The 12029-nt window shown below is 39.4% G+C and overlaps 1 protein-coding gene across 1 annotated transcript in view; it reads right to left on the bottom strand.

Annotated features, from left to right (window-relative positions):
- Positions 1-1478: 1478 nt before the first annotated feature.
- LOC109615701 (WD repeat-containing protein 49-like) overlaps positions 1479-12029 on the bottom strand; it is a 65745-nt gene continuing 55194 nt past the window's right edge. The window contains exons 11-19 of the mRNA XM_029117949.2: positions 7008-7045; positions 6155-6341; positions 5939-5997; positions 4606-4744; positions 4439-4478; positions 4245-4333; positions 3089-3273; positions 2702-2805; positions 1479-2551 (exon numbers count right to left, since the gene is read on the bottom strand). Coding sequence (XP_028973782.2) covers positions 2362-2551; positions 2702-2805; positions 3089-3273; positions 4245-4333; positions 4439-4478; positions 4606-4744; positions 5939-5997; positions 6155-6341; positions 7008-7045 — 1031 coding nt within the window. The 3' untranslated portion in view covers positions 1479-2361. The remainder of the gene's footprint in view (positions 2552-2701; positions 2806-3088; positions 3274-4244; positions 4334-4438; positions 4479-4605; positions 4745-5938; positions 5998-6154; positions 6342-7007; positions 7046-12029) is intronic.

Here is a 12029-nt window from a genome sequence, read left to right on the forward strand (position 1 = left end):
TGTTGCTATTTATTTGTTTATCAGATGATGAAAATCTGTAAAGGACATTGTTTTTGCTGAGAGAGCAATGGATGACATTCAAACCCGTACTGCAGCAGTACAGGGGCTGCAGCTTAGACCGCTGGATCTCTGCAGGCCAAAACACATACAGTGAGGTTCAGAAATATTTGGACACTGACAAAATGTTCATAATTTTGGCTCTGTATGCCACCGCAATGAATTTGAAATGAAAAAGTGAGATGCAATAGAAGTGCATACTTTGAGCTTTAATTCAAGAGGTTGAACAAAAATATTGTATGAAAGGTTTAGGAACTGCAACCGTTTTCCTACACAGTCCACTTATTTCAGGGGCTCAAATTTAATTAGACAAATTAACACAATCATAAATAAAATATTGCAACATTTTTAATACTTTGTCGAGAATCCTTTGCAGTCAATGAATTGAAGTCTGGAATACATGGACATCACCAAATGCTGGGTTTCCTCCTTTGTGATGCTTTGCCAGGCCTTTACTGCAGCTGTCTTCAACCTCCGGGGTTGTTTTCACAATATGTTTGGGTCATTGTCCATCTGTAAATTGAAACGCCATCCAATCAACTTTGCTGACTTTGGCTGAATCTGAGCAGACAATATATCCTTTTACACTTCAGAATTAATTCGCCTGCTTCTGTCTTCTGTCACATCATCAATAAACACTAGTGACCCAGTGCCATTGTAAATCATGCATGTCCATGCCATCCCACTGCCTCCACCGTGTTTTACAGATGATGTGATATGCTTCGGATCATGAGCCATTCCAAGCCTTTTCTATACTTTTTTCTTCCCATAACTCTGGTACAGGTTGATCTTAGTTTCATCTGTCCGAAGAATGCTGTTCCAGAACTGGGCTACCTTTCCATGGGTTTTTTCTTTACTATGGAAAGGATCCTACGATTATCCACCACTGTTGTCTTCCGTGGACGTCCAGGCCTTTTTGTGTTGCAGAGCTCACCAGTGCATAATTTTTTTCTCAGAATGTCCCAAACAGTTGATTTGGCCATGCCTAAAGTTCTTGCTATCTCTCTGATGAATGTTTTTTGCAGCCTATGGATAGCCTGTTTCACTTGCATTGAGAGCTCCTTTGACCACATGTTGTGTGTTCACAGCAACAGCTTCCAAATGCAAATGCCACACCTAGAATCAACTCCAGATCTTTAGTCTGTTTAATTGATGAAGTAATAACAAAGGAATAGCCCACACCTGTCCATGAAACAGCTTTTGAATCAATTGTCCAATTACATTTAGTTCCTCAAAAAAGAGGGTGCAACATACTAAAGAGCTGTAATTCCTAAACCCTTCCTCCAATTTGGATGTGAACATCCTCAAATAAAAGCTAAGAGACTGCACTTTAAACCCATATTCCTTATTTAATTGTAACTTGAATGTATTTTGGTAAACAGCCAAACTGTAAACTGTCAGACCTAACTGTATTTAATATATATTCATACATTTAATGTGATATGATGGAGAAAGAAAATGATCCTTCTCAGCCCAGTGGAAATATTGTCTTCAATGAGTATCTCAAATAAGACTGCTTAATGTCCCTTTTTCCACAGAACACTGACTTTGTTGGTAAGTTTTTCCACTGTGATATGTTGTTTTCTCTCCTAGCAACCTTAAGATAAATGCACAATGTTAAATTTCTGGGAATAGCAGTGTTACAAAATTACAAGTATATTTAATCTCCAGATGAAATTTGATTCCTTTCGTCTTAGGGCAAGTATACATCACTCTGATCCCAAAAAAAGAAAAAACTAACTAAGTCTGTGTTCCGTATGTCACCCTGTTCCTTTTATAGTGTATTACTGTTGACAAGGATTAATATGGCTCTGGACAAAGGTAGTGAACAGTTTAGCGAGCTGGGTGACAGTAAGGATGTATACTAAAGGTTTTGACAAAAATCACGCCAAATTATTATTTATTATAACTAACTGAAAAGATCAGAGGAAAAAAATACTCTCAGAACAAGATCGGACTCCCACTGTTGAGGGCATGTAGTTAGAATGGCTGGGCAACCATTGTCTTAATATGGAGGAAACCAAGAGCTGATAATATTGGGAAAATCCACAAAGTATGTTTTATAAGGTGAAATCTGAATACGTTAAGTAGTGTTTCCTTTAAACAGAATGACACCTATTACATTTCAAAATGTCAAATCTAAAGTTGTGTAAACAGCTCTTCGAAATTACTAGCAGCACTTGCTTTTGTTCTGAGATCAGAGTGCCAAGGAACTATTGTCCCTTTTGTATTCATGTTGCAGCTTGATCTGAGCTAGCATTAGATTACAGATTACAGACCACATCAACCACAGAACTACATGTCTTATTTGGATTCAGCCAACTCCGGTTTTAGAAAGCTGGATATGAAAGGATCGATGCCAGCCAGGGAAAGATCAGGTCTCTCGCAGGTGGCCGGGGCGTTGATGATTTCAAAGTACTTGAGACTGTGGTATGCCTTGGGTCCGCCATGATTGGGTGTCTTGTTGGTTTGCTTGAATATTTCATGTCGGAGTCTGAAATGTGAAAGATGGACAACTCAATTTTCAGCCAGTAAATTTTTTTTTCAATTTTTTCACATGGTGTGCTCTGAGCCTGTACTTGCCTGGCTACAGTCTACTGCCTGACGTGTGTTTATTGGAACAATGGTAATGAGGCTATCTCACCGTTTCCCATGTTCTTCTGGGTAACATAAGGTTTTAATCTCCTCATTGATGTCTGTGTCGCTGATGTATTGTGGAGGGTGCCTAAGCTTGCTGCGCAAGTCGGACTGCAATTACAACTCAAGAGAGGCAGATCAGTGGAGCATTATGGAGTACAGACAGAGAGAGAGATGAGAACAAAAGTGTGAAAGGAAAGGAGGGGAGCAATTGACAGAGTGAGTTTGAAAAGGAGGGAGACAGTGAGAAAGGGGGATGGACAGTGATGGTGAGAAGAGAGGAATGGAGGGAAAGAGGGGTAGAGAAAATAAAGTTAGAGAGATCTCTCTGTACATGTACATTTGCCCTAAACATTTCACTTTTAGCTAGAAAATGTGTCATTTTTGTACACACGTTTGATTCTGTATGAGCAGTTTCTGTGTTGTCAGCATAAATGACATCAGACATGCTGGTCTTTCCCTGCAGAATGGGGTGAAATGGCATGCTGAGGGGATCGATCAGGATCTCATAGGGAACAGCAGGATGTTTCCAGGAGGAAGGGGTGTGAATGCTCCAAATGTCCTGCTGCCCAAATGTCCCTAGTGAGACAGAACAAGTCTCCATTTGTAATTTTGTTACAGTATGTGTAATAAAAAAAAAATCCAGAGTAAATGCACAGATTAGAAGAAAAGAGAGAAAAAATATGGATTAGATATACTGTCTACAGCACAGAAATTTGTACACTGGTACATCTGTTTTTTGGAAGGTAGAGTTTAACAAATCTATAGCAAACTGGACTTCTGCACATTTTGTAGTGTTATAATCCATGGGAAAAGTTTATTGGGTGGGATCAGAAAAGTAATTCACTATACCTGTTGCAAAACCAATACTCTCATCTCCCTGATAGCATCTCTATGGTAATGCATGGTGGCGGCAGCAAAATGTTATGGGGATACTCTATTAATGTTCTTCAAGGACTGCGAAACTTGGTGAATGGTGCCAAATAAAGAAACCCTGCATTGGTCCACTTTGAACTGAGGTGGAGGCTCATCTTTCCAAGAGATAATGATCCTAAACACAGACAAGGCTAACTGAAAGTTGTGGTTTACCAACAGGGACCTGATGTCCCAAAATTGTGCAATTGCTGACAAAGGTGGTTCTTCATTGCATTGACAAACAGATGTCAATATTTATCCAAACACATTTGAATCTATGTCCAACCAAACATTTTTATAACCTATAACCTTTGTTTGATATTAAAACAATATTTTTTCACCTTCAGATTGATGTGTATGTAGTCCTCAAAAGATAATTCCAGTTGAATCCATTTTTATTTTTATTGTGAAAATGTTGTGAAAATGAGTCCTGAATACAGATGCAATCCACTGTAAATACCAAGATTTAAATATTAACTTTTATAATCCTTTTTAATACAAAATTAACATATATCACCTACTGGGCCCAACCTGAACCAAAACACACAACTATCTACTTAAAATAAAATCTTAAAACATGAATCATACAGAGGAAGAGACAGCAGGAAAACTTGTGTAAATTGACCCCTTTATACCTATAAACTCTCCATAGGCACTCCACAGACGAACAGTGCAGTCTATAGATGAGGTGAGGAGCACTCTGTCATTGTTAATGAGCTGCAGCCTGGCAAGATGGTAAATGACAGGTAGGGAGCAAAAACTTGCAACGTTTGAACCCATGTTATTTATGTTTAAAAGGTTGTTCTTGATTAGCAGGCGCCACACTTACCCGGTGATGCTGCCAGTGTGTGCACGCCAGTAGTTCTCAGCTGAATAAATAAAGATCCCTTTTACATTTTGAATTCATTGATCAATATTATGCCTTGAGACTAACTAAATCCTGCTTTCTTGATCTCTTTAAATCAAACCTGTTCTAATGAGATGAACGAATCCTACCTGTCGGTGGAGTTCTCTCAGATCCAAGTGCGTATGTCTTCACATGATAAACATAGACATAGCCAAGTTGGTCAGCCGCATACAGTGAGGTGTCTTCCTTTGTCACGGCAAATTTAGTGATCTGCTGTTTGAACTTGGACTAAACCACATTATATTGGTTAGAAGTTACGTTCCCACAATCACAAAACCCAAAATCCCTGCTCAACATGAAAGGGTAACTAACAAATAAATGTATTTGACAACAATTCTAAACGTGGTGTTTTAGACGGGGTTCCAATACCCACCATTAATGCACACAAAATTTTATGAACAGTCAAACAAAATGAAAATCCAACGTTAAAACAGAAAGTGGAACAAAATATCACTGTCTAAGAAATTACATTTTAAGAGCTAACCACAGATTATTATTTTTTCTCAAAATTCACTGAGCTGAGCTAAATTCACTGAGCTAAATATAAGCCATGTCAGCACAGGCTGACTAACAATCAGTTTGTCCAAGGTACTAACATGCTAAAATTTAAGATAAATGAAATAGTGCCTCCTTGTTGCAACTTGGGTGCCTGCAAGCTCAGTCAAGGTAGAACATTTTTCTGACTGAGCAAGCAGCATGATAAGAATGAGAATGGCATCAAATGTGCTTTGGAAGACAAATATCACTACAGTGACTGTGCCGAGTACAGAGGCAGGGCTTTCATTGTGAATTGGAAAATTTAAAAGAAGAAAACTGTAAAAGGTTATATAGATAGATAGATTGATAGACTGTTAGATAGAGAGGAGGCGTGTAATTGTACAACATTACACAGTGCACAACATATGAATTAGCATTACAATGTACTGTATACATTTTGAGCATTTACTGTAGGTCCTACTGCATTTATACACATTAGGTAAAAATATATATAAGCTATTAAACAATGGTTACTTTAATAAAGTGTGACTGTTGCTTCCAGCTTCAGTATTTGTACAAAAAGACAGTGTTTAAAAATAAAAAGGACCACATTGGATGTTGCCATGGTAACATACCGCCTCGAAGTTGGCCAACAATTTCCCTCCATTAATCACGCCCCAGAAATTAATGTAACCTTTGTTTGGGAACACAAAATATTACATCTTTAGTACAGTTAGCATCCACACAATTTACTAATAATCTATTTTATTACTTTATTTTATTAGGTATACAGTGTATATACTTCACATGTCTTTTTAGTATGTTTAAACTAGAATATATTCCATTCAGCAGACACATTTACCCAAACTGGTTAAGCACACAGTAGTATTTGTGCACAATTGTGGAGATTCAGCAGGAATCACCTCCACAATTCCAGCCACTAACCTTTGGATCCTGAGGAAAGGAGGCACGCAGCGGAGGAGAACTCGGTGTGTACAGCTCGGCTCCTCAGGAATAGGACACTTAGAACACTGTTTTCCATCTCTGATGGGGCATAAGCCACTTAATACTAAATCCTTTTATGGCACATTATTTCATTAGCTGTGAAAAACAATTATTCAGCTTGAGGATATTTCTAGGCTTCAGCTTAAACAGTCTCACCCTGATTTAACCCTGTCGTCTGACTTAGGGCATTGCAGAAGTCAGTTGGCAAGGGGTTGGTGAAGCGACACAGGATGTGTCCAGATGCCAGGTTCCACACAATGACCTCCCCGTCGTAGCTGCCGGTGGCCAGTAGGGATGGGGGGCACTGGGCCACACAAAGGATGTCATCTTTGTGGCCCATCCTCTGGGGACAGCAAAACAGGAACATTAAATTATATTGTTCACTTTCTCTTCGAGAATTGTATTGTGCTGTTTTTTTTTAATCCATTTATCTTTACTGAGGGGTTCGGTTTCTGAATTATCTTCCCAGAAATGTAGTAGCAGTCCTGCATGTGCAGGATTTTTTATTTTATATACGATTCCTGCTCTAATTGTTTGGCTGCCTCGAGAACACACTACTCTGGCGAAGGATGTTCCATTAATCAAGGCATAAAAGCTGAATCAATGTTCCCCAGATCAAATAAAAACAGTATTTGAAAAAAACCAAATACAACAGCCAATGCTATGCAGATTAATTGTTTAACATATAGTATATGACTGACGTGTCACCATTACCGTGAAGGGGGGTCTTTGGAAACACAGCTTGTATCTTCTATTCTTATCTTCATTTGCTTCACATTAAATGATTGACTGCAGAAATAAGCATTCCTTTCAGCTTGAGTGTCTGTAGGTTTTTTGTGCTTTCTTGGAAATTATAGCCTAATTTAAATACTAATTAAGAAGTTAGCAAAGATGAATCAGTGACATGGGGGTGTAATCACAGGCATAATTGATGATTAAGATATTGGTCAAAGGAGAAACAACTGCAGACATTCAAGTCTTAAGCTCCCTATTTGTGAACTTCACTCACAGCCACCACCATCATTCCCAGTGCCAGTTTAGAAGCTCCTGAATGGCACAGTACAACTGTGTTATTGCGGTCACAAGTTCATAACCTGATCACGGCATTCCATCAATGCCCGGGGGACTTGTGTGGGGCAGTGTAAATTGGCATAAAACAGTCTAGGGTTAGGGGACTTGGTGTCACATAAGGTTGCCTTGCATTGTTGCACTTCTTGTAGTAGGTCAGACAGCTGCAAGTTCATTTGGTTGTTGGCCAGTGAATAGCCAGTGAATAGATTTTTCTCTAATCGGGTAGATGCTGGCAATTACTTACTGGTTGAGCCATCAGAGGAATAACAAGCAGAACAAATGGGGGGGATGTGCTTTGAAGGACAAGTATCTACGGCTCTCCTGAGGCTACATGGCCTTAAGAGCATATTTTACTCAAATGAAATAAACAGCATGACCTACTAGTACGACAATTGAGCTGGACAATTCAAAGCCAAGGAGGCTTTGCATATGGATGATCTGATTATAGATACATACTGCTTCTAACGTAAGCACTCAAATTTCTAGTTCCCAATTCATGTTCTTGACATTTTCCTTACTCACCAAATCGTCCTGCCATGGCGGCTGAGGTTTCTGGAGGTGATGACGCTCTTCTGGGGTATCCTAGCTTTGAAAAGGGAAAGCACTCAAAGCATTTTCTAATAAGGAAATCTGCAGTATATAGTTAGGCTAGAGATGAGAAAGGCATTTTTGTGTATTTCTAACTGAATACCTCTGATGTCCTTGTTTGAGACTTAGTAAAGTGGACTGCAATCTCTATATTCTGGTCTCTGTCCCTCTGACCTCATTCTAATGCAGTGTGGGGGGAAGTGACTTGGAATGAAAATTGTATGCCTCATGGATATATTTGTTACATTCTCCAGAGGGTGCTTATAGAAAATGACAGTCTTTGAAAACCAGCTTTTATGAAGTTATTGATGCTCTCAGAATGAAAGGTGGTTAGGAGGGCTCTGTAGAATTACAGCTTTATGGACAGGTCCATACATAGCTAAGTTAGTGGGGCTGGAAGGATATGAGTGTCACTGAAGTACTATGGAATTCTTTAGAAAGTACATATAGAACTACATTTAGAATTCCTTAGAATCACCAAAAAGGGCTCTCACTATTGTTTTCATAAATCTAGAACTCTTGAACTGAATAGATTGTAAGAAGAGGTATTTTACAGACCAAGGTGATAACAAGGTTAGAATGCTTATGTAGTAAGATGGTAACCAAGGAAACATATGAGCAATGCCATGCTTACACACATTATACAACTCTGGAAAAAATTAAGAGACCACAGCAAAATTATCAGTTTTTCAGGTTTTACTATTCATGTGTTTGAGTAAATGTAACAGTTTTATTTTATTCTATAAACTACTGAGAACATTACTCCCAAATTCCAAATAAAAATATTGTCATTAAGAGTATTTATTTATTTGTAGATAATAACAACTGGTCAAAATAACCAAAATAATATGCATTGTTTTCAGACCTCAAATAATGCAAAAACAAATTCATATTCATTTTTCAACAACAAAATACTAATGTTCAGAAATCAATATTTGGTGGAATAATCCTGATTATTAATCACAGCGTTCATGCACCTTGGCATGCTCTCCACCAGTCTGTCACATTGCTGTTGGGTGACTTTTTGTCACCCCTGGCTCAAAAATTCAAGTAGCTTGGCATTGTTTGATGGCTTGTGACCATCCATCTTCCTCTTGATCAAATTCCAGAGGTTTTCAATGGGGTTCAGGTCTGGAGATTGGGCTGGCCATGACGGAGTCTTGATCTGGTGGTCCTCCATCCACACCTTGATTGACCTGGCTGTGTGGCATGGAGCATTGTCCTGCTTGAAAAAACTATTCTAAGAGTTGGGGAAGCATTGTCAGAACAGAAGGAAGCAGGTGTTCTTCCAGGATAACCTTGTACTTGGCTTGATTTATGTGTCCTTCGCAAATACAAATCTGCCGATTCCAGCCTTGCTGAAGCATCCTCAGATCAGATCATCACCGGTCCTCCACCAAATTTCACAGTGAGTGCGAGACACTGTGGCTTGTAGGCCTTTCTAGGTCTCTGTCTAACCATTAGATGACCAGGTGTTGGGCAAAGCTAAAAATTTGACTCATCAGAGAAGATGACCTTACTCCATTCCTCTACAGTCCAATCCTTATGGTCTTTTGCAAACTTCAGCCTGGCTCTTCTTTGCTTCTCGTTGATGAAGGCCTTTTTTCTAGCCTTGCCTCTCGGAGCCTGTTTCAAACCGTCCTTGCCGTGCACTTCACCCCAGCTGCTGTTTGCCATTCTTTTTGTAGGTCACTTAATGTCATCCTACAGTTGTTGAGTGACATTTGAATGAGTTGACGGTCATCTAGGTCTGTGGACAGTCATTTTCGCCCTCTGCCAGTCTGTAGCTTTGTTGTTCCCAATGTCTGTTGCTTGACCATGTTCTTATGAACCGCCGTCTTCGAAGTTATCAGGATGGACGCAAACCTGACGCTCACTGTATCCCTCTGCCAGTAAAGCCAGAATTTAACCCTTCTTTTCCTCACTCAAAGCTTTTCTTTTCAACTATTTTGTCATGCTGAATAGTTATTTTTTATTCAAATTACCTTTGAGGTATACTTGCACAGTTTTTGCCATCCAGCTGGTCCTATTGCAAGAGGATAGGGATGGACACAGCAGTGGTTTTTACACTTTTCCTCGTTAAATTAGATTTGGTTCAGGTAATCACCTAATCAGTACATCATTAAGTAAAATGAGGTGTGCCTGTGTTGGAATTTAACAGAAAAATGAATGGAATGATTGCCATACAAGTAGAGATGCTGATTTAAGAAAAATTAGGAGTGGTTTAAATTTTTTCCAGAGCTGTATATATTCCTTACTGATAATATACTTTCAGAAAAATACTTCAACTGTTTCAAATGACTGTCTCATGTTTTTGTGAAGTCAATCTTAAAATGCTTTGAATTTAAGTCAGACATAAAAATGGAAAAAGTATCTCAAGGCAATGAGGTTGAATTGATTCTAAGGGGGGTGGCAGGTCATTGGAGACAGTAAATATTGGCTATATTATCTAATAATTAAATAATTGACATAGAAAATATGCAGCCTAACAGGCTGACAGAGGCTGGCCTTTCCTCTTCCGCTATACTCACAGAATAGATATCAATACTGCGGTCCCATCCAACGGACATCACATACCTAGGAAAGATTTCATGTACATGGTAAATATGATTCATTGTTCATTTCATAGCCAGATCATGCATACATTTTACTCACGTGTTTCTGTGGACTGTCAGGTAGGTGCAGTCACACAACTCATTGCACACCCCATCTAAGAGACATTAGCGGCAAAATTAAGTTAGTTATGGAGGAAGTAGACACAAGGTTACATGAAAACCAACCAGTCTGCGGCCTATTTTGCTCATTTTAGTTACCTTTGTAGTGTCTATTGTTGTTGTTAATTATTTTATTAATTCATTTTTAATCAAATAATTTCTATTACAAAAATAGCAAAAATAATAGTACAGATTTTGTGTTTTATATATAGTATACAACCCCGTTTCCAAAACAGTTGTTACGCTGTGTAAAATGTAAAGAAAAACAGAGTGCAATGATGTGCAAATCATTTAAACACTATATTCAATAGAAAATGGTACACAGACAACATATCAAAACATATCAAGTGCTTAATTTATATCAAAATTAAGTATTTAATTGTTTCTTGAAAAATATATGCTCACTTTGAATTTGATGCCAGCAACACGTTTCAAAAAAGTCGGGACAGGGGTAATAAACGACTGGAAAAGTTGTGTAATGCAAAACAATTAACCTGGAGGAACATCTCACAACTAATTAGGTTATCATCTACAGTACATAATATCTTTAAAATATTAATAGAGTCCGTAGGAATCTCTGTATGCAAGAGACAAGGCCGATAACCAATATTGGATGGCCGTGATCTTCAAGCCCTCAGGCGGCACAGCATTAAAGACAGACACGATCCTGTAGTGGAAAGAACTCTTCTGAAAACCATTGTCTGTGAACACAGTACGTTGTTAAAACTCTACCATACAAAGAAGACACCACATATAAACAAGATCCAGAAATGCCACAGCCTTCTCAAGCCCAAACTCATTTAAGATGGACTGAGGCATAGTGGAAAAGTTCAAGTTCAAAGTTCAAAAGGTTTATTTGTCATTTGCAATAACAAGTTATGGCAATGAAATGCTTGGTTTTCCTACTCCCGACAGTTAAAAGTAAAAAAAAAAAGAAGTAACAATAATTATGATATATAAATAAGAAGATAGCAAGATAACACAAACTATCAATAATAACACTATACAAAAAAACATACATACATACATACATACATACATACATCTTCTTCCGCTTCATCCGGGGCCGGGTCGCGGGGGCAGCAGTCTAAGCAGAGATGCCCAGACTTCCCTCTCCCCAGACACTTCCTCCAGCTCTTCCGGGGGGACACCGAGGCGTTCCCAGGCCAGCTGGGAGACATAGTCCCTCCAGCGTGTCCTAGGTCTTCCCCGGGGTCTCCTCCCGGTGGGACGGGACCGGAACACCTTCCCAGGAAGGCGTTCCGGAGGCATCCGAAACAGATGCCCAAGCCACCTCAGCTGACCCCTCTCGATGTGGAGGAGCAGCGGCTCTACTCTGAGCTCCTCCCGGGTGACCGAGCTTCTCACCCTATCTCTAAGGGATCGCCCGGCCACCCTGCGGAGAAAGCTCATTTCGGCCGCCTGTATCCGGGATCTTGTCCTTTCGGTCATGACCCAAAGCTCATGACCATAGGTGAGAGTAGGAACGTAGATTGACCGGTAAATCGAGAGCTTCGCCTTGCGGCTCAGCTCTTTCTTCACCACGACAGACCGATACATCGACCGCATTACTGCAGAAGCTGCACCGATCCGTCTGTCAATCTCCCGTTCCATCCTTCCCTCACTCGTGAACAAGACCCCTAGATACTTAAACTCCT

Source organism: Esox lucius, chromosome 1 (genome assembly GCF_011004845.1).
Source record: "Esox lucius isolate fEsoLuc1 chromosome 1, fEsoLuc1.pri, whole genome shotgun sequence".
NCBI classification, from domain to species: domain Eukaryota; kingdom Metazoa; phylum Chordata; class Actinopteri; order Esociformes; family Esocidae; genus Esox; species Esox lucius.